The sequence below is a fragment of the Zosterops lateralis genome (assembly GCF_965231275.1).
Source record: "Zosterops lateralis genome assembly, chromosome: 10".
Classification (NCBI taxonomy): Eukaryota; Metazoa; Chordata; class Aves; order Passeriformes; family Zosteropidae; genus Zosterops; species Zosterops lateralis.
Window position 1 is genome coordinate 6,905,383 of NC_139770.1, and position 19,331 is coordinate 6,924,713.

Below are 19,331 nucleotides of genomic sequence, written 5' to 3' on the forward strand. Positions count from 1 at the left end.
TAGGCACTGGGCAATGCATGACAGGACTCCAGGTTGATGTAACAGTCTATCAAGAACCCTGTGAAGAGGAGAGATGCTGCTCCATGCAGCCACCCTGAGCTCCCAGTGCCTCTCTCTGTGTCCTGCTCACCCACAGCTTCCAATGCTTCAAAGCTCCAGGTATGTGGATAAATCTTAGATTTTAATAATGGTTGTCATGTCTTCTGGGCTGACACCAGGCTAGTTGGAGGAGGCTCACCCCAAGGACATGGGCTTTACTCAGCCTGCTGCCTTTGACCTTTGTGGGAAGAGAGTGCAGGGGAAGGAGCAGCCTGCTTGACTCTGCAGAACGATCCCGAGTCTCCAGTATCCTGCCTCTTGTCCGCAACTGCAGATCAGCCTCGAGGAAAGGGTAATTCCAATGGTCAGCACTGCAGCTTGGATTTTATCAGACTTTATTTCAAGAGTATAATTGCAAGTACAGCAGCTGAACCCTCAGGGTGTCTTGGGACTGTGGGATTGGCAAAAGACAGATTGGAACTATCCACAGCTGCCTGACATTCCTACATCCTCACTTCTGTGTGCCTGGGGTCACCACAACCTTGAAAACCTCTCTTATTTATATTCTTCTTCTGTTACCCCTTTTCTTTGTACTTTTCAACAATATCCACTAGAAACTGCGGTTTGCATAATAAAAATCTGTGCCTTAGCCAAGTAAACGTTAAATTGAGGAGGTCTCCTGTTAACTGCACCTGTGTGACTGTGACAAGGCAAACCAAAGATATACTGGTCAAAAACAGACCCCCAAAGACACAGTCACTGAGAGGAGGCACAATAGGAGGCATGAGAAGCATCCAGATTTCGTGCCTGGTACCTTGATGCCAACTACAGACCAGCAGAATGTATGGCAGCCCATAACCCCACCTGACATAAATAAATGCAACATCCTGCAGATGAATGGCTTTGCTCCTCTGTCAGAACTCAGACCTGCTAATCCAAACATGCTCTGAGTATCACCAGCTTTTACAAACAAGGAGCTATTTGTCCAAGATCTCAGGTGGTTTGGCCATTTCCTAATTAAGCTGCTGTGAGAGGCTGCAAAGTGTTGGAGGAAGCTGCAATAAGGAGCTACTGGAAAATGATCTTTAATAATTAGTGGACAAGAACAAGGAGGAAGAGTCCTTAAAGGGACAAGCAAGCACATACATGGTAGAATTTGTCCCTGGAGGCTAATGAGACCACAGCCCTGCCTTGCACAGGAGCCTCCCCCTTTGCTGAAACAATCCCCACCTACACAGGTTCACACAGAGCAAAAGGAGCTGTTGTCATAAATGACATCTCAGCTCCCAAACTCTCCAGTCAGCTGCAATAAGAGATTCTTGGCATTATCATGTTATTTCTACAAGTCTCTTAATTCTGAAGTATTCTTTCCAGACTCTCCAAAATATCAGGTGTTAAAACTCCATGTCATCATCTCTTCTGGTGCACAGGGATTTGGCCACTTGACTTTCCTTTGTTTTCATACCTATGTTTCAACTTTTGTGTTTTTCACACTACTGCTCACATCGCATTTAGTAAAGTACATAGTCTGCTTCTTCAGGTGAATACTGAATTCCTGCACAAAATTCCAGACACACCAAACACAGACTATTTTATTTCTCAAGCAACTGTGTCCATTTCTTCTTAGAACCCTACACCTTGTTCTTTCACTCACAGTATCTTTGTACCTTGACACTGCGAAACAAGCCTTAGATTAATACTTTTTTAACATCTTTATATGTACTGCAAACACCTGCCACATTCCCTAGTCTCAGATAATACATTGTGGATAATCTTCCTATCTCTCTTTACCCTCATGTAATTCCAGTGACTTTACACAGCTCTGTCCCTGTTTCACACAGGTAGAGAGGTGAAGGAAGCCCAGTGGAATAAGGCCAGTCAAAAGCATGTCATTCCCTGAAGGATAGGCCAATAAATCCTTGATATTATCTGTTGCAGCAGCTTATTACTATTCCAAAAGAGAGAAGCAGCCTTCACTCCAAATGTTTAGGAGAACTAGAAGTAGGAATAAAGGGAATTTATGGGAAGGGGACATAAATGAATACAGAAGAGTCTCCAAACCTGCTTTGCAAACCTGCATCCTTTACAATCCTCCTAAAAGCTGCTGTTTTTCCACATCTCCACTAAGGTTTAATGGCAAAAGCAATATTGGAAGATCTCTGCCAGGATTCATTATTTTTAAACCACATGCTAAAGTCCTAATGCTTTATAAAGCCACTACATGAACAATGAAAATCCAACTATTACTAATCAAATTGGTTTTAAAATCCAGTCATTTTCATCATCCTGAGCAGGGAGGCTGGATGGAGATGAGGCAGGGATAGCAGCTTGGTATTTAAAAGCATTGAGTTCAATCTTTCTTTTTAGCCATTTTAGTCTGGACAAATCATTTTTTCCCCCAAATTTTACTTCCTCAATTTTAAAATGTTACAGGGCAACTATGTTAATTCATTAGACAGCAGGGTAATTTTAGAAGCAGAGGTCTATTTATGCTTTCAAATTATACATTTAGTCTTTGATTTTTCATCTTTTTTTTTATAATACTTTATTTGCTGATTAATTCATCAAATGCCTGTGACTCCCTGTTAGGTTGTCCAGGTGTCTGTGTGTCACTATGGTTTTTGGCTGTACCAAATTGCTGTAGAATTGATATAAAATACAATTACCACATGTAAGTACTAAAAAGGCAGTGCTTTATCAGAGAAATCTGATAATGGGGATGTGCTGCTTTGTAGGGGTTTGGTTTCCAGGATGACCAAACACAGCCTGGATGAACATAAACAGTGAAGGGCTGGGGTGAGATCTAACATTAAACTGCAGTAACAAGTTTTTATGACCCTATTTACTATAAGTGAGAACATCAACAGCACTTCACTGTTAACACAGAAGTCACCTAAGCAGAGAGGCAGCTCTCATCCCAAATGGTAAATCAGGATAATTCCACCAGTGTCAGTGCTCTCTGTAAGTGTCCAGTGCCTGGAATAAGAGAGGACAGGGAGTGCAGGGACACATCCCTGTTCACAGCTGCTTTTACACCCAAATCTGTGCCCCAGCAGCAGTCACAGTCCCAAATGTCTTTGGTGTGGCCCCAGGACACTGCCCTTGAGGTCAACAGCTCACTGCACCAACAGCATGGCTGCAGGACCAAAGAAAGGGCTATGCTTTGCTCTTACCTGAGCTGAACTCAAAAAAACCCAGATATTCTTTGCTTCCAAGGCTCCACCCAGAATGTCCTTTCTGTTTGGGAAGTCATTTATGCTGCATAAGCATATGCTCTTCTGGAGCCCTCAAGTAATGAAAGGGGGAAACAGCACTCTGGTAAAAAAAAATGTGCAGATGTGTAAGTGTCAGGCTCAGCTTGTCCCCACCTTTTCACAGTCAGAGTTGAAAGTCAGTCCATGGTTCAGCCTGGGGCTGTTGCAGAGCTTGTGATGTCCACTCAAGGGGAAAGCACAGACAGAAACAGAGCCTTTTGTGTTCCTCCTGACTCCTGTCCTGTCAGATGCTGAGCACTCCCAAAGCCAAGAGAGCTCTCAGCTGGCTTTCCCTAACAGCTGGAACTATGCTGACCCTCCTCCAGAGTAACAAATTCTACCCTGAATTATCCTTCTTTATCAGTGTGTGAAAACATGTTCATGTATTTGCACTCAGTGCTGGCCAGTCCAGCCATGAGCAGTAGCAATACCAGACATCAAGGCTGTACAATGGTAAGAGCAAGATGGTTTATTATATAATGAAGAAAAAAAAATTCATTTTCATCAAGTATTCCCTCACGGGGGTCAGTACAACATAAAGGAAATAAGGAAAAATGTACAAAACAACCTGACAAGAAGGCTCTAGATGAAACATGTTCAAAGCACTTGCAAATGATGTTGCTGGACAGATGCAGAAGGAAATTAAATCAAGTATTTTTTTCCCTGCAAAATACAAACTGAAAAACTGATTTTATTTTCAAAAATTCAATTCTCTCTTTACCTGCAGATATTTCAGGTAAGCTGACACAATTTTAGCTATGATACATTTTTCAAAGGAGAGATTCCCAGAACTACTATTTGACCACATTCACTTCAAACTGGATTTTATTTTCCCTTCCAACTTCATGAAGGTAAGCCCAGCTCAAAATAAAAGAAGCTCAGCCACTAACTTCAAAGAAACCAGGTCCATATTTCTCCACTTTCTGTTAGCCTTTGGCAACCATGGCATTTGTTTTTCCATAATCAGCAATGGAACTCCATCTCATCCAGAGCACCCTTGTATATGTGGTTGTGAAATATAAAAAAAAAAAAAAAAAATTAAAAATCACAAAATAAAAACACATACAAAACATCAGCAGTGAGAAATTCCTGAATGTTTTCAAGCCTTGCTCCTAACTCAACTAAAGTCAAGGTACTTCAAACTATTTCAGCTGGAGCAAGACCAAATCCTTACAGAACCAGATAGATGGTCCTCGAAAAGCAAAACCGTAAGAGTGTTGTAATCCAAATGGAGGAGTAAAAGACAAACTTAGCAATGTACCTTGCCTGGCCCCAGCCAACGTAACATCTTTGCCTTGGGTATTTCATTTATTCCTGACCCAGGCAAGATTCCCATAGGTTATAGTGAGAGCATCACTTAAGTAATGTAGCAAAAGGACCTCATGCATTAGTAAGCTAAAATATGAACCCATGCTTATGGCAATAGCTTTCCCTTCTAATGCCCTATAATGGGCATCTAGGAAAGGAAATAAGCAGCTTTACAGAAAAAAAATCTGCATTTTGTTACACTGATGACCATCCTAAGCAACTCCACAGAAGTTTTCAGGGCTCCTTTTAATGTGCATGAAGAAAGCAAAAAGTCAAAAATAGACCAATGTTAGGCAAGATTATAACAGATTTACTCATTAGTGCAGAATGCAAAACAACAGCTAATGCTTAATACAAACAAAATAGTATCACTTTCATACTCCTCACAAATTCGTGGATTCCACATGGTTTGCTTCCTTGCCTTAAAAAAAATGAATGTTTAAATGAAGCATGAACTTTATGTCTCTAAAAATAACATCCCGAGTTAGCAAAGGAATCATTTGAGGAAAAATAAATTGGAAATGGACATTTAATAAGAAGTTGCAAGGAAATCCCCATTTTGTTTAGCATGAAAAGAAACAAAGATCCACGGATTGGATTTGGCTGGGGGGGGGTTGGAGTGGGTTTTGCTGTTTGGGTTTGGTTGGGTTTTTGCATCCAGAGAAGAAAACAACAGCTATGTGGGAGGAAAAACATTTTCACAAATACAATAAATAATTGTTCTGATCCAAAAGCAAAGTGCAATGTAGAATTTTTCCACTTAAAAACAACCTAGAGCATAATGCCTTAAATATTAACAAATCAATTAGTGGTCAGCACAGTAAAATAAATATGAACATATTGATTTACATTTTGTGTCTAGCAGCAAAGGTCATTAACCTACTGGCCAATGTGACAGCTTCACAGAAGTCCTGTTTCTTGAGTTTGGTACTTGGTTTAACATGAGAAAAAGATTAATTGGGTCTGGAAAATGGCACTTCAGCTGTACAGTGTTCTCCCCAGCCCACCTCTGTCAAAAGGGTTTGCCCAGAACACGTTTTTAGTATTTTTTCAACAGCGATTTGGAGAACACCTTTCACAAAAAGAAATAAAATCAGGATCTACTCAGTATCTAATGCTGACATGTATGAGTTTGGATTGTCCTGAACCCTAAGGATAATGGGGAAGTTGGGTGTTTTCTCTCTGCAGTCAGCAACTTCCTATGCTGAAAGGGGAGTGGGAAGATCACAAGCCATTAGGCAATGCTGAAGAGGGAGAGCAAAGTTTTGGCTGCTTGCAGGAAGGGCCATAACAGAGGACTGGGCAAAGTGAGTCTCAGCTGCTTCTACCAGCAAGATATCTTTCCTTCCAGAGAGGAAATCTGTCCTGCCTTGTCACTTGAGTCCTACTGCCTGCTGTACACCTGCTCTACAAGCCACCACTCTGAAATCACCAGGATAACCACATTCACTTGTACTCCCTTGAACAGAACAAAGCAGATTCAGGCTTCTCTGTTCAGGGCAGTGTGAAGACACCTCTCCAAACCAGATTCAGCCCCAAGCAGAGAGAAGCCTGCAAGAACAGCCCCCTGCACCCTCACAAAAGCACCAGCACATTGCTGTGCTGTGGAACATCTGCAAAGCTGAAGCAAAGCAGGTTTTGACATCTCCAGCAGTCACTGGAAATGCCAATGAGGAGCAGATGACTGGCCTGGGAGTAGGAGCAGTAACCAAAGCTAAGTGGTGAAGAGCTGATTTTTGGGACACGTGAAAGCAAGCAAAAATGCCTCCTCAACCCTAGCAATAAGCCAGACAGCACCAGTACCTACAGCTCCTCCAGCTCATATTTCACAAAGGGTTGTTTTTCTGCTACTAATTGCAGCCTGTGGGAAACGCCACACTTTAATTTACAGCCAGAGAGGAGGCCTAACCATAATGCAGGGATCACTGTGCTGAAGCACACTGTGGTAAAGCTCATCCAACTCCCTCTGTCCCTCTGGACAGGGGTGTCAGACTGGCAAACCAAAGGACAGGACACAAAGAGAAAACCAGAGCCCTTCTGTCAGTACAAATGATGAGGGGGAAAGGCTGATGAGAGATTTTGGAAAGGCAAATGTTCTTCAAGGCTACACAGAGGGTCAGGCAGGGGCAGGAAAGCACAGAAGAAACAGACTTACAAAGCTGTCAGAACTATTCAGTGAGTGCTCTACAAGCTGGGCACCTGCTCTACTTTCTCACGTGCTCCAGGGCACAAACCCCATTTGACTGAGTTTTGCACAAAGGAGGGGAAGGAATCCCATTCATGAGGACACCTATTCCTCTGCCTCTATCTGCAGGGCAAGGATCAGCATGGAATGATCCAGGGGGTTGTTTTCAACTATTTTGCAAACACTCACCTTGCCTGGATTTAGGAGGGCTGCATTCAGGGGGGTATGGCTCCCTGATGCTCACTCAGGGAGCTGAAGAATACAATACTCAATTTCTGAAGAGCAGCCAAGTGCAACAAACCTTTTGAAGGTCGACTAAGAAGATGAATAAAGATTATCTGGATTTTTTTGTTACTCATTCTTCATTTTTTAAGGCAAGCAGAAAGTCCTTCTGGAATGCAAGAGGCAGGATCAGAATGGCAATAAAAGGAATGGGGAGAGCTACCTTCAACACTATGCACTAGGTACAATTTATCCCTGGTAAAATCCTACTGAAACTAATGGAGCTGCATCTAATTCCAGCTGCCTGAAGGGGGGTGAGAGATGAGCCATGGTGCTTCCTGGACCCTCTCTCTGCTCCTGCCCCTGAAGTCAGTGAAGCCACACCAGTGCACAGCTCCAGCAGCACAGTGGGGGATCAGGTCCAACAAAAGCCACCTACCTGCTGCACTTGCCACTGGAGACCATGTTTTAATGACACTGTGAACTGGACTCCAAGCACAGCTCCTCACAGCTACCCAAATAAGCAGAAGAATAATTGACAGCTCTACTTCTGCTCTTTATCCCCTTCCTACTTTTGCTAAGGAATATCAAAACAAACACACACACCTTTTGAGTTTGTCTACAATTAAAAAGTTGCTTAACAAGTTTCTTGAATACTTCCATGAGGCCAAAAAGCCGGTACTCAAACAATCATCACCCTGACATTTAAATCCTACATAACTTTGGGTTTTTGATGGTCCCTAGAACTGCCAAATTCACATCAAGGAATGGAATTAAAACCCATCCTGAGATGCAAAAAGAATGAGGGGGGGAAAGTCAACCAATATTGGTAGCTCTAGTTCAAAGCTAGAAGTTTCATCTTTGCTCTATAAACACCCATTAGGCTTTGCCAAGGGAATGGCATGAAGTGGGACACAGCAGTATCTGCTACCCAGAGTCCAAGCAGCCCTGTTCTTCCAGAGCAAGGACTGCAGGCCAGAGACCAACTCTTGCTCTCTTCTACAACAACATGCAAAAAAATTACAGCTGACAGCTCCTTCAATCTATTTTCAACCTGACTCAATCTAAGGCAGAATCAGAGCACAGCACATCTCACCTGAGCAGGTTTGCTTTCCAGTTCACTTCATTAAGTCACTGAACACAGAGACTCTCTTCAGGGAGATGAGCTACACCCATGGTATATTAAGGTGTCCAGGCAACAATATCAAGAGTAGAAGAGTATTTCTGAATGGGGCTAATCAGCTGAAATCCATGTCAGATGTTCAGAATGGAATCTGCATTGCAGAGGAAGCAGTAGGAGGCAAGACCCTCCAAGGAGAAGAGGTATGCACAGCCTTTCTACAAGGATGTGGAAAGAACCTACTCTGGACTGTAATGGGGGCCAGAAGCAGCAAAGTGTGGACAAGTACATCACCTAATTCACACATTCACAGGCCCTACTCCTGCCCCTCTTTTACAAGCTGCCCAGAGACACAGTCTGCTGTAGGGAGGCATTCTGGAGCACTGCTCTGTGGCGTGCCAAGAGGGGAGTGGGCTTTGCACATGGTCCACCCACATGGTAAAACCACAGAAGTTCCCAGCACTTCTTGGGCTTTGCAAACTCATGCAGAAGGCTGGGGAGAAGACACAGTTCCTCCCCGCCACTCAACACAATGAAGAGCCTTAGATAATTAGCAAACAAACACCAAAAAATACTTCATGTCCTGCACAGCATCATCCTGCCGACTATGATAGAAAAAAAATCTAACCACACCAGTAAAGTTTGCAGGTGTTACATGTACAGCTCGAGAGCATACTCCTACCCAATGGAGCACAAAGCAGGGCATGTGGGCAAACAGCAGGCGAGAGACAAGCTGCTCTAGTTGCAAACTACTGCCGAAGGTGGTCATTGGACGTAGCCCAGGTTCTCCATCTCGCTCCTGTAGCGCTGCTCGGACACTTTGCTCTTGTGCTGTTTGCTCTCCAGGTGCTGCCTGAACTCCATCTCCTCGCTGGCACCCGCGTTGCACATGGAGCAGTAGAACTGGCCACTGGGAGTCACACACATGGCCAGGTCACGGGGGATCCTCTGGCGCGAGCGGGGGTTGAAGTAGGGACCTGGGGAGGGGACAGAAAAGGCTGGTTGGCCTGGAGGAAATCAGGGCTTGGGGCAGCTCAGTGACAATGCCCAAGCCCAGTGAGTGATTGAGAAGCAGATAAAGATTTATTTCTTTAACTGATTAGAGTCAAGCCTTATTTTCCCCACAACTGCTCTGCTGTTTACAGCACACGGGGCAGCACTTGGAATTTTATAAAGTAGTAGACTGGGCTTAATGCCCTAGTCTTATTGAAAATCAGGAGTCTAAACATTTAAGTAATGAATCAATTCTTTTTTTTTTTTTCCTTAACCATCTAATTCCAGAACCGGAACAGTCTTTTGATTAAAAATAAGCTGCCTCAGTTTAAAATTCACAAAATTATATTTAATAGGACTTCAGAAGATTTATCTTTTCCACACAACAGTGATTAGAATGACACGATTAAACAAACCAAGCCTCACCAGGAATCAGGATTTCAGTTAATGTGTGCTTGTAAAACAACTTAAAATGAAAAAGAGAAATAGATGCCTGGCTGGAGACCATAATACACTCTTTAAATCATAGTAAAGAGGCAAAGTTAGTATCTAACACCTGAGATAGACTCTATGCTAGGAACAGATGGTCCTAGAGGGAGGCTAACATGCTCTCTCATTCTGGTCATGGGAGTGCAAGTACAGGTTGATGTGCCACAGCAGGAGTCAAAGCACCTGGCCACCTGCCAAGAAAATAAAGCAGGAAAACTGTCACCACTTAGAGCAGCCTTAGAGACAGGCAGATGGTAAATTAAGTTACAAACTGAGAAAAAGAACTAACAAGCAGGCTGACAAAACAAAGCAACTTTAGCAGCTGGGAAAAAAAAGATGCAGACATGAAGGATCAGCAGAGCTTGGATCAGCTCCTTTCATGACCTGACTCTGCTAAAACAGACCTCAGAAACAGAAGAAAAAGAAGTCTGTTTATTATTAATTACTATTCCAACTACAGAATAGATGCAAGCTCCAAGTTACCTGTGTTGTTCTGAACTGTGTATGTGTTTCTTCTGTTCTGCATCATCTTATATTCATTCCCTTCTTTCCTCGCCCTTCGTTTGCCTAGTTCTGAGGCATCCCTGCAGATTAAACAAATATGAACAGCTGTAATTCAGAGTTTTCTGACAAAAGGACTGCCAGAGAAGCTGCCACACGCTTTCAGCCTGAGCATGAGGTTGAACAATACCTACGAGAATGAGTTATTCTGTGCCTCTGCAAGACGCAGGCGCTTGGCGTGGTTCTTCCCTTGGTAGTGAGCCTGTGCCACAGCCGGAGAGCTAAATGAGGCATCACAAAGCTTGCAGTAATCATTCTCCGTAGCCAAGATCACCCGGCCACCTGGTTTACTGGATCCCATCTAGCAGCAAAAAAAAACCACAGAAGGGTTAAATCGCTGAAATATTTCAATCACAGGGACTGAGACCACTGCCGTCCTCATCAGACAGCAGGAGAGCTGGAATTAAAGCCCATGGATTAGGACACTCTCAAGTCCTCCCCAAAGTGTTCTTACAAGAAATTCATTGTTCCTGCCTCAGCCTCCAGGAGAGCCTGCAAATTCCTGGCCTGAGGTGGAAAGAAAAGCAATCTCAACAATCAGCTCTGCAATAGCCACCCAGGCTTGTTTACATCACGGCAAGGATTTATCTCCTCCTAACTGCTGGGAGCTGATGAACAGTGACTTTCACACTGAGGAAGATCCACTGAAATGTAGAGGTGCTTCTCTCTCTTATTTACAGTCCACCTAATCTCTGCACAGTACCCTGTCTTTACACAGCTCCCTGACCACAGCAAGAGGAAAAAGAAACAGTAGCAAAGCTGCCAAACCTCTGATCTTTAACCTTCAGGTAGGAGGACACCTGGATCCAGACTTCAAAGGAAGGACCCAGTCTCACATGAGTAGCTCCTGCTATATGAAGGACACCTTGCCTTGTGGAGCAAGACCACATACAGTGATCCAGGCAGGAACCATGCCTCCTCAGCAGGGAACATGCAGGGAAAAGTGTTTTGTAAACAGTGCAGCAGCAGTGATTCATGCAGCCATGTCACTGCAGCACCTGACAAGCCAATATTCTTTCACATCCCCTTTGATACTGCTCAAACTCAGAGACACACAGTTCTGACTTCTAGCTTACAAGGTGAACCCTCACATAGCCCCAGAGGGATAATTTTATTGCCATGGGCTGTTTCCTCCATTAAAAAACATACCATAAGATACTCTGGCAGGTACAGCAGCCACATCCCCGTGCTCCAGGCTGGACCTCACCCCATCCCAGTTCACACCCCTGAGCTGCAAAGCCAATTTACAATAGCCAGGAACAATGTGCCACTCTGCAAATGCTCTCTGCTTCCCTACAGACAACACAGGCTTACATTGTGGGGATTGACAGGCACAGCTTCAATCCCTGTGGCCCAGCTGTGCTTCCCTGCACAGTCACAGGCAAAAGCCAGGTTAGCTGTCACATCTCATGACAATCCCAAGGGATGAATTCTAGAAGGAGAAAGCAAAAACCATCTCTCCTGCCTCTAATGTGCCCAAAACAGAATTAATCTGGATCACTGAGGGAACAATCCATTCACTCTGCACACAGGAATGAGCACTTCAAAAGGAGCAACAAAAGAGGAATTAGCTAACAGCCCTGGGCAATGGGTGTAGGAGCACCAAAGCACTTTTTCCATGTAGGCTTCCCTCACACAACAGAGGGATGATTGTGCAGAGTGGATACCACACCCTCACATCCAAATCCAATTCCAGCAATGCTGTTTTATACCTGCCCTTACACAGCTATAATCAGCAGCACATCTGACTTAACTAGGAATCAAAGTATTTGCCAGGCAGAAATAGAACATTTGAAGTCCAACATTGTGCTGCAAGGGCAGATCAATATCTGCATCTTCAAAGGAAAGCAAACAGCTCACAACAGGCCATTTCCACCATCCTGGGCCATCACAAGGAAAATTCTTTCCCAACTCCCATGGTAATCCTCAAAGCCTAAGATCTAGTTATCCTTACTGGGGGCTAGGTGACAGGCAACCATGATCTCAGTCCCCTTCCCATGTCTTACCTGAGTTGGAAGGGAGACAACCTGAGGTGGGGCAGGCTCAACAGAATTACTCATCCTGGCAGGTGCCGGACAGCTGTTGGCAGCATAGTAATTCCGGAGTTTCTTACTGTGGTTTTTACCCTGCAAAGACAACCCAGATTAATCACTGTCCTAATAATAGTATCTTACTCTGAAAGACAAAGGATCCAGAGACTGAAATGAGAAAGTGCCCATGAAGGTGGCAGCTCAGGTAAAGGAGCTGTCATCCAGAAAATAACAGCTCAGAATTTAACAGATTGCAGGTACTCCTCCCTTTCTCCAAAATGCTCAACACCTAGAATGACTGGGCCTCCTCTTCAGCTGATTTTCTCAGTAAGTTTACAATTAGTCTGTTTCCATTTCACTTAAAACCAGTATTTTGTGTTTTAAGACTATCAACTGCTTTGCAGTTTTTTGATAAGCCTGAACACACACAGAATTCATGAGACTCCAAGCTTGAGTTAAAACATGATATTGAACTTAAAAACCCACTTTGTATTTTATTTTCTCTTGAAAAACATACCCCAAGATTGTTTTTGGTGCTCTGAAAACCTGATAGGACAACGTGAAGTTATGTATATGCATTGTGGATGCATAGTAAGGCAAATGCAAGTTATGTACAAATTCACTTCTGTCCTCTCATGGCAGAAATTCTGCAGAAATAAGATGTTAAAAGTGTAACTCCAATCCAACCTACCCCTTCACTTGCAGGATACCACTTTTTCAGCAAACCTAAATCTGGGTCTGGTGTCCTTTGGTTATGGACAACCAACCTTTTGAATTCACTGGTGGAGAAAACCACTATCTCCAATACTCATGCAAACACAGCACTAGGCAGAGAGGGTCTAGTAAAATGGGGAAATGAAAGGCAAGAAGCATATGCAAAGAGTCCTTACCCTATTTCAGACAACTAAACAAGACCAGCTCAAACAAAACCATTTTGATCTGAGCCACCCCAGCTGATGAGAGTGTTTGCATAAAAGGCCCCACCAGATCAGTGCTGTGCATTGCCTCAGAAAGGAGACCCTGCTAAACACATGGCAGCAGTCCCTTTCCTAATGGCACAGCTGGATTCAGCAGAAAACACCTATCCAGGCCTCACAAAATCATGTCTGGAATCAGAAGGCCAATTTTACTAAACTAGTGTAGATGTGAAATACAGGTTGCATAAGACAAAGGAAAAATCACAAGTGTCTGCTTTTTCACCCATGCCATCCTGGCACCACTCCTCTATCTCCATGGACAGAGTCTTTGCAAAAAGCTCCAGTAACACCACCTTAAACAAAAGCACTGCAGCATGTCTGGACAACCACAAACCCAAGCAGGCTGAAGATAAGTCTACAGAACAGTTTCAGCCCATGAGGTGGTGCAGAGTTAGCTCCAGGTGAGCAACTTGAATGCTGCTGCTGGTGTGCAGCACTCAAAACCCCCTGGAGAAGCTGAGTGAGTCCTCCTGCATTAGCCCACACTTCCCTCTGTGCTACCACAGCAACGCTGCTGGCAGTGCTCATGCTGGCACAGGAACGTCTCCACAAGCTGCAGATGCAGCAGCCCCAAAAGCTGAGCCTCCTGCTGCTCTCCTTACCTGGTAATGAGCCTGGGCTTGCTGGGCCGAATTCAGAGTGACATTGCAAAGCTTACAGCACAGGGGCTTACATAGTTCCTCCAGCATAGGGTCCTGCTCCACCACCTTGGCAAGTTCCTCCTCTTGTGTGTGATGAAAGGAAGGCCCCAGTCCGAGAGACTTTGGTGGGGACAGTGGTGAGCTGGCTCTTGGCCTTGTAGCCACTGACATAGGAAGGGATGAAGGCTTCTCAGGATGAGGAAGAAGTCCTGCTTGCTGTAGAAGAATCATTGGCCAGGAAGGCTATGGGCATGCTACTGCTGAAGGAGGAGGAGTCTTCTTCAGATCTAGATCAGAAAGACACAAATGCTGAAATAAGCAACAAGAACAGGAACATTGAGGATCCAGGGGCAATTCCTGTAACTCCACTGCCTCTACTTCAGGCTTTTCAAAATGCCAAGCAGGATAAAGTCAGTTTGCAACAGTACCGCCCACGGGAACAGCAGCATCCCAGACAACGAGGGCCAGATTACAAGACACTTGTATAAGAAGTGGGTCCCCTGGCACCCTCCTGGCAGGTGAAGATTCCTAACACCCACGGCACCTGCCAACAGCACACTCTCCCCCCTGTTCCATGCCCACGAGAGGTGGGGACACACAACATGCACAGCACACAGAGCTGTGTCAGTGGAGGGATACAACCACTACCCACACCCTCCTTTGGAAGCCCCAAGGACAAGCTCACTCTCCAAGACCTAAACAGATATTACAGTGGATTACTGCAATGATCATTTACAAGGATCCAAATGTTTCAAAGGAGATTTATTGTATATAGGTAGGTAGATGCAAAACACATAAACACATTTATCTCTCAAATACTCATAAAGATTCTCCTGAGGAAAAGCTTTTCTCCAGTAAGTCAACAAAAGAGAAAGAATGGGAATGAGCTGGAGCACACCTTGTTGTACAGCCAGCTCCCAAGGGCTCTCTCCCATGGTCTTCTTGAATGACCTTGAGCTATTTTTCACATTTCCATTACTAACTACAAGCAATGCAACATTTAAAGCTACATCTTCTTCTGCAAATTGGAGAACTTATCTCATATTAAGCTTTATTCAATTATATCTCAGTTAATTCAAGTTATTAGAACTAGTTCCACATTTCCAACAAGAGGTTCTGAGAGATTTATTTAATTAAAGTTTATAAATCACATCTACAGCCCAGATGAACATCCCTAGAATAATACAGAGGAGTCACATTATGAATTAAAGCACAGCTACTTTTGTTAATGTCTTATTAGCTTCTTATCATAACAAATCCTGTTCAGTGCCAGCTGAGATCAAGAGAAGCATAATCTTGGCCTTTGCAGATCATTCCCAGCTAGGGCTGTGTTGGTACCAACCATGTTTATGCTCTGGGCTTTGTTCGTTTGTTTAAGCAAATAATGAGACACATCTGCATTTTAAAACAACACTTGTAGAAAATTAGGGAAAAGTAAATTAAATGCCACCAAGGAATTATGTTCCTGAGTTGCTTTTAAAAATAGGGACTTCAAAGGCATTTAGGAACCTGAAGAAGCAGATAGCATTTATCTGGGATAACTTCCGGGATTTTCAATCTGCTAAAATTAGCTGAAGATAAATACCTTCTATAGTCAAGCTATAGAAAATCCCAGTTGATGCCTGCAATTTTAGGTACTGTATTATCTTTGGATCTCTCTTCTCAGAGAGATCTGTGTTCTATTAGGAAAAAAAACCCATAATTTAAATGAATGAATGGGACTAAAGCATTCAAGTGACAGAAACATTTCTGAAACATTTATCTCAAACCGAAATTTATTCTATTTCAAGAATGGAGGCAGTTCACTTATGACTAATAACTACAGCTAAGGAAAAAAATAAATATTATTAAAAAAAAAAAAAAAAAAAAGCAGCATGCACTGGCTTGGGGACAATGTGTTAAGGCAGTAACAGAGCCACCATGAGTTTTCATGTTTATATTATTCCTCCACCACCAAGGCTCTGCAAAATTTCAGAGCTGGAATCCACCACATAGAAGGAAGAGGACACACAGGAATGGTGCTGCAAATCATCCATCAGCAGTGTAAATTCTGTAGTGTTACCTAACCCCTCTCCTATTTTCAGCACATATCACCCTGATTAAAAGGAACAGAAGACAACTTTTTATTTTCCTCAACTAGTACTCTGTAGACAGTCTAATTAATTTCTGTGGATCTACAGATGGAACAAGTTCATATTCATAACACAAGTCTATCAAGGCTGTTTAAATAAACCATGCAAGCAGGTAAGCATGCCAGCTAATTTCAGAGTTTTATTACATGAGTAATAAATGGGCCTCTTACCTTAAAATGAGAGTAAATTATAGCCAAATACTACATAGAGCCACATAAAGAGATGTACAGTAAATGGCAGTTGAGATTCACCTGGTTAATTCTGCATGAGCGTTTGTTGCATCACATTTTCTTGCAACTGTCACAAATGGGATTTGTCATATACAAGAGGACACAGTGCTTACAAGATCTGTATCTACAGGGGAAGAGGCATAATGTAATATTCTTAGAAAATCTTTAAGGTCATTTCGTGTTTCTTAAAGTAAGCAGTTGTCTGAAGATAAAATGAAGGCTGCATGAGCAATTTCAATAGTAAGACTTCTTGATCTGGCTTATGCAATATACATAACTCTGATTGTCCTCTGACAGTGATCTTTAATCACTGAAATTGCTCAAGATATGTTAATTTCTCTCTTACTGGTATTATTTATATGAAAGAAAAACAACCACCGAAATTCAGCTTATTTACAGGCCCCTTTAATCCCCCACTGCTGGTTGTTACAGCTACCCTGCCCAGGAGAAGGAAAAAGGACATTTTTAACTCCTCCTTTCCCTTCATATGAGAAGCTGTAAAATCTTTCCCCTACGACACAGCAAAGCAACAAGGCACCTCCATCACCAGGAGCCCCAGCCAGCAGAGCCCAAGGCAGGATAAGGACCTGCAGCTCCCCAGGCTGAGCTGAGGAGTCATTGTGCCTCAGGACAGCACCTCCCAGAGCCCAGCCATGCCAGGACACACTCCCACCCCATGCCACTTGTCCTTGGGCGGGTGAAAGGGGGGACAGGTGCAGAGCCCTTCTCCCTCCTGTCATTTGGGGCATCCCAAGGGCAGCACTGAGTGAGGACACCCAACCTCCCTGCCCCGAGTGCCACAGCCTGGAAATGCCCATGGAAAGGGGAGCAACCTCCTCCCCAGTGCCGGGAAAGGAGCTGCTCTGGCCTCAAATCCAAGGATGGGGAAGGCATGGCGTGGCTTTCCTTGCTGAAAAGAATAAACCACAGTGAGAAGTCCATGTGTTCCTACCAGAACTGGCTTTTTTAAATGCAGCTGAGGCGACTAAAAACAGAGATGAAAGCTGTAGAAATGGTGAAGGAGCCGTGAGTTTCACTGCTCTGTCAAACAGACAGGAAGCGTTTCTTCCCAAGTTCGCTTGTCTATCAATACACGGACATTCCTTACTGCAAATGTGCCAGAAAGTTTCCTTTGGCCACGGGCTGGGCCTACACCCTTCACCCTGCAAGGAGGGTTGTTTTATAACGCTGCGGGGACCGGAGACAGCGCCAAACACACACACACATCACACACAGCTCTCCCCTAAGGTGCCCTGACCCTCCGCCTGATGAGGATACACATTTAACAACTCAGAGCCATCCCTTACGTCAACGGGGCTGTCAGACCCCGGGCTGTAAATCCCGACTGCTCGCAGGCATTCCTGCAAAGCCCTTTGCCTCGCAGTCCTGGGGATGGAGAGCAACTGAAAAAAAAAAACATGCCCTGCTACCTTACTGCCTGGGAATCACCGCAACCCCGCGGCACCGCCGCACCATCCCGGGGAGGCACAGAGCAGGGACGGGCACCCGCATCCCCCGGGCGGCTCGGAACGGCACCGAGATCCCCCGGCCCCGGGGCGCCCCCGGCCCTGCCAGACCCCCGCAGAGCCCGTACCTACCGCGGAGCCGGGTGAGCCAGGCCGGGCCCGGGCTGGGGCTCGCACTCAGCTGCGGGAAGTGACGGCGGCGGGGGCGGGACGGGGCTGTGCCCGCCGGGCCGGGCTGGGCGGGGCCGCGCTCCGAACCGCCCCCGCCCCGGGGCATCGCCGGGGAAAACACCCTCCAGGAGCCGCCTCACATAGTCCTGACCCCTGGTTCTGTACAAAGGCATTTAGTATTTTTTTCCTCTTTTTTTTTTTTTTTTTTTTTAATTTTCTTTTTTTTTTTCCCCCTGACGTTACAATGAGCCTGATTTGCATATATAAACACCACCTTATTCATGCTGCTCCTAGCCAAAATGAGTAATGATTTCCCCCTCGAGCCACCAAAGGCCTCACCCCGCCTGGTTGGGCCACCCTGTTTCAAAGCATATGGAGTTTCTGTTGATTTTTCTCCCCTTTTGTTGGAACAGGGAAAGTGCTGAGGAGTCGCTACAGGCTGAAACCATCAGCCAGATTTTACAGTAGCCATCAGCAGACCCACTTGGCAATCCATTGGTTAGACACACTGATTGTTAGGAATTTTTGTTAGATCTTTTTTAAAAAAATCCATTTACCACATTCATAGAATCATAGAACAGTTTGGGTTGGAAGGCCCCTTAAAGATCATCTCATTCCAACTCCCCTGCCAGGAGCAGGGACACCTTCCACCAGCCCAGGCTGCTCCAAGCCCAGGTTGCTCCAAGCCCTGTCCAACCCAGCCTTGGACACTGCAGGAATGGGGCAGCCACAGCTTCTCTGGGCAACCTGTGCCAGGTCCTCACCTAATACCTGATATTTCTTCCTAATACCTGATCTAAATCTGCCCTCTATCAGTTTAAAGCCATTCCTCTTTGTCCTATCACTACATCTCCCTGTGTGTCTTGCAGGCTCCCTTTGGGAGCGATGCTGCAGGTCAGAATGAGGAGGTTTGGCGATGTGGAACAGAAGCAGCAAAGGGGCAGTTTAACACAGGAAGGCTCACAGAGCCCGCTCTGCCCTGTGTTTGCTGGGTGAGTCCTGCCAGGCCCTGCAGGGCTGCTGCTCCCACCTGCTGCAGCATCTCGGCCCGGCCAGGGCTGGGAATTCAGTCCCCTGCTAAACCCTGGGGCCTGGAGAACTATTCCCAGTAAGAGAATCCACCAACGCCCTCGCCGTGTTCGCACCTGGCTCCAAACCTCGCTTATGCCATCTCTCTTGTTGAAATGATAAGTATCCCTTGACAACAGAGCGATTTGCCAGAACGCCCTAAACAATTAATAACCCGCGTTATCCCCGTCCCTCCTCCCTGTCACCGCCTCAGTGCCAGCCTCACTTGTTGCATCTTGTTGGCTCTCACCAGGGTACTGCAGCTCTCATTCCACACCCCGAACCCACACCACTCGGGAGTGCGTATTTACAATGTTAGTTCTCCTCTAATTTGCACGGCCATTGGCTTGGCGGGCCGCTCTTCCAACCACACACCGGCCTCACGTACAGCGACAGCCGATTGTAAAGAAACCGGGTGATCCAAGTGGGAAAAGGATCACGACTT

General features: G+C 45.0%; 1 protein-coding gene across 3 annotated transcripts; it reads right to left on the minus strand.

The window, feature by feature from the left end:
* Nucleotides 1-4,311: 4,311 nt before the first annotated feature.
* On the minus strand, nt 4,312-18,510 carry ZMAT3 (zinc finger matrin-type 3). 3 transcript variants are annotated; one of them, XM_083868502.1, is made up of 6 exons: nt 17,780-18,510; nt 13,781-14,106; nt 12,178-12,297; nt 10,306-10,472; nt 10,094-10,194; nt 4,312-9,105 (listed from the first exon to the last, which is right to left on the minus strand). In XM_083868502.1, exons 2-6 carry the CDS (start codon nt 14,048-14,050, stop codon nt 8,894-8,896), a joined length of 870 nt encoding a protein of 289 aa, XP_083724628.1. In that variant the 5' UTR covers nt 14,051-14,106; nt 17,780-18,510; the 3' UTR covers nt 4,312-8,893. The 3 variants fall into 3 exon arrangements, with proteins under 3 accessions (XP_083724628.1, XP_083724629.1, XP_083724630.1); XM_083868503.1 differs by having other exon boundaries at nt 17,776-18,510; XM_083868504.1 differs by lacking the exon at nt 17,780-18,510 and adding an exon at nt 17,489-17,553.
* Nucleotides 18,511-19,331: the final 821 nt, after the last annotated feature.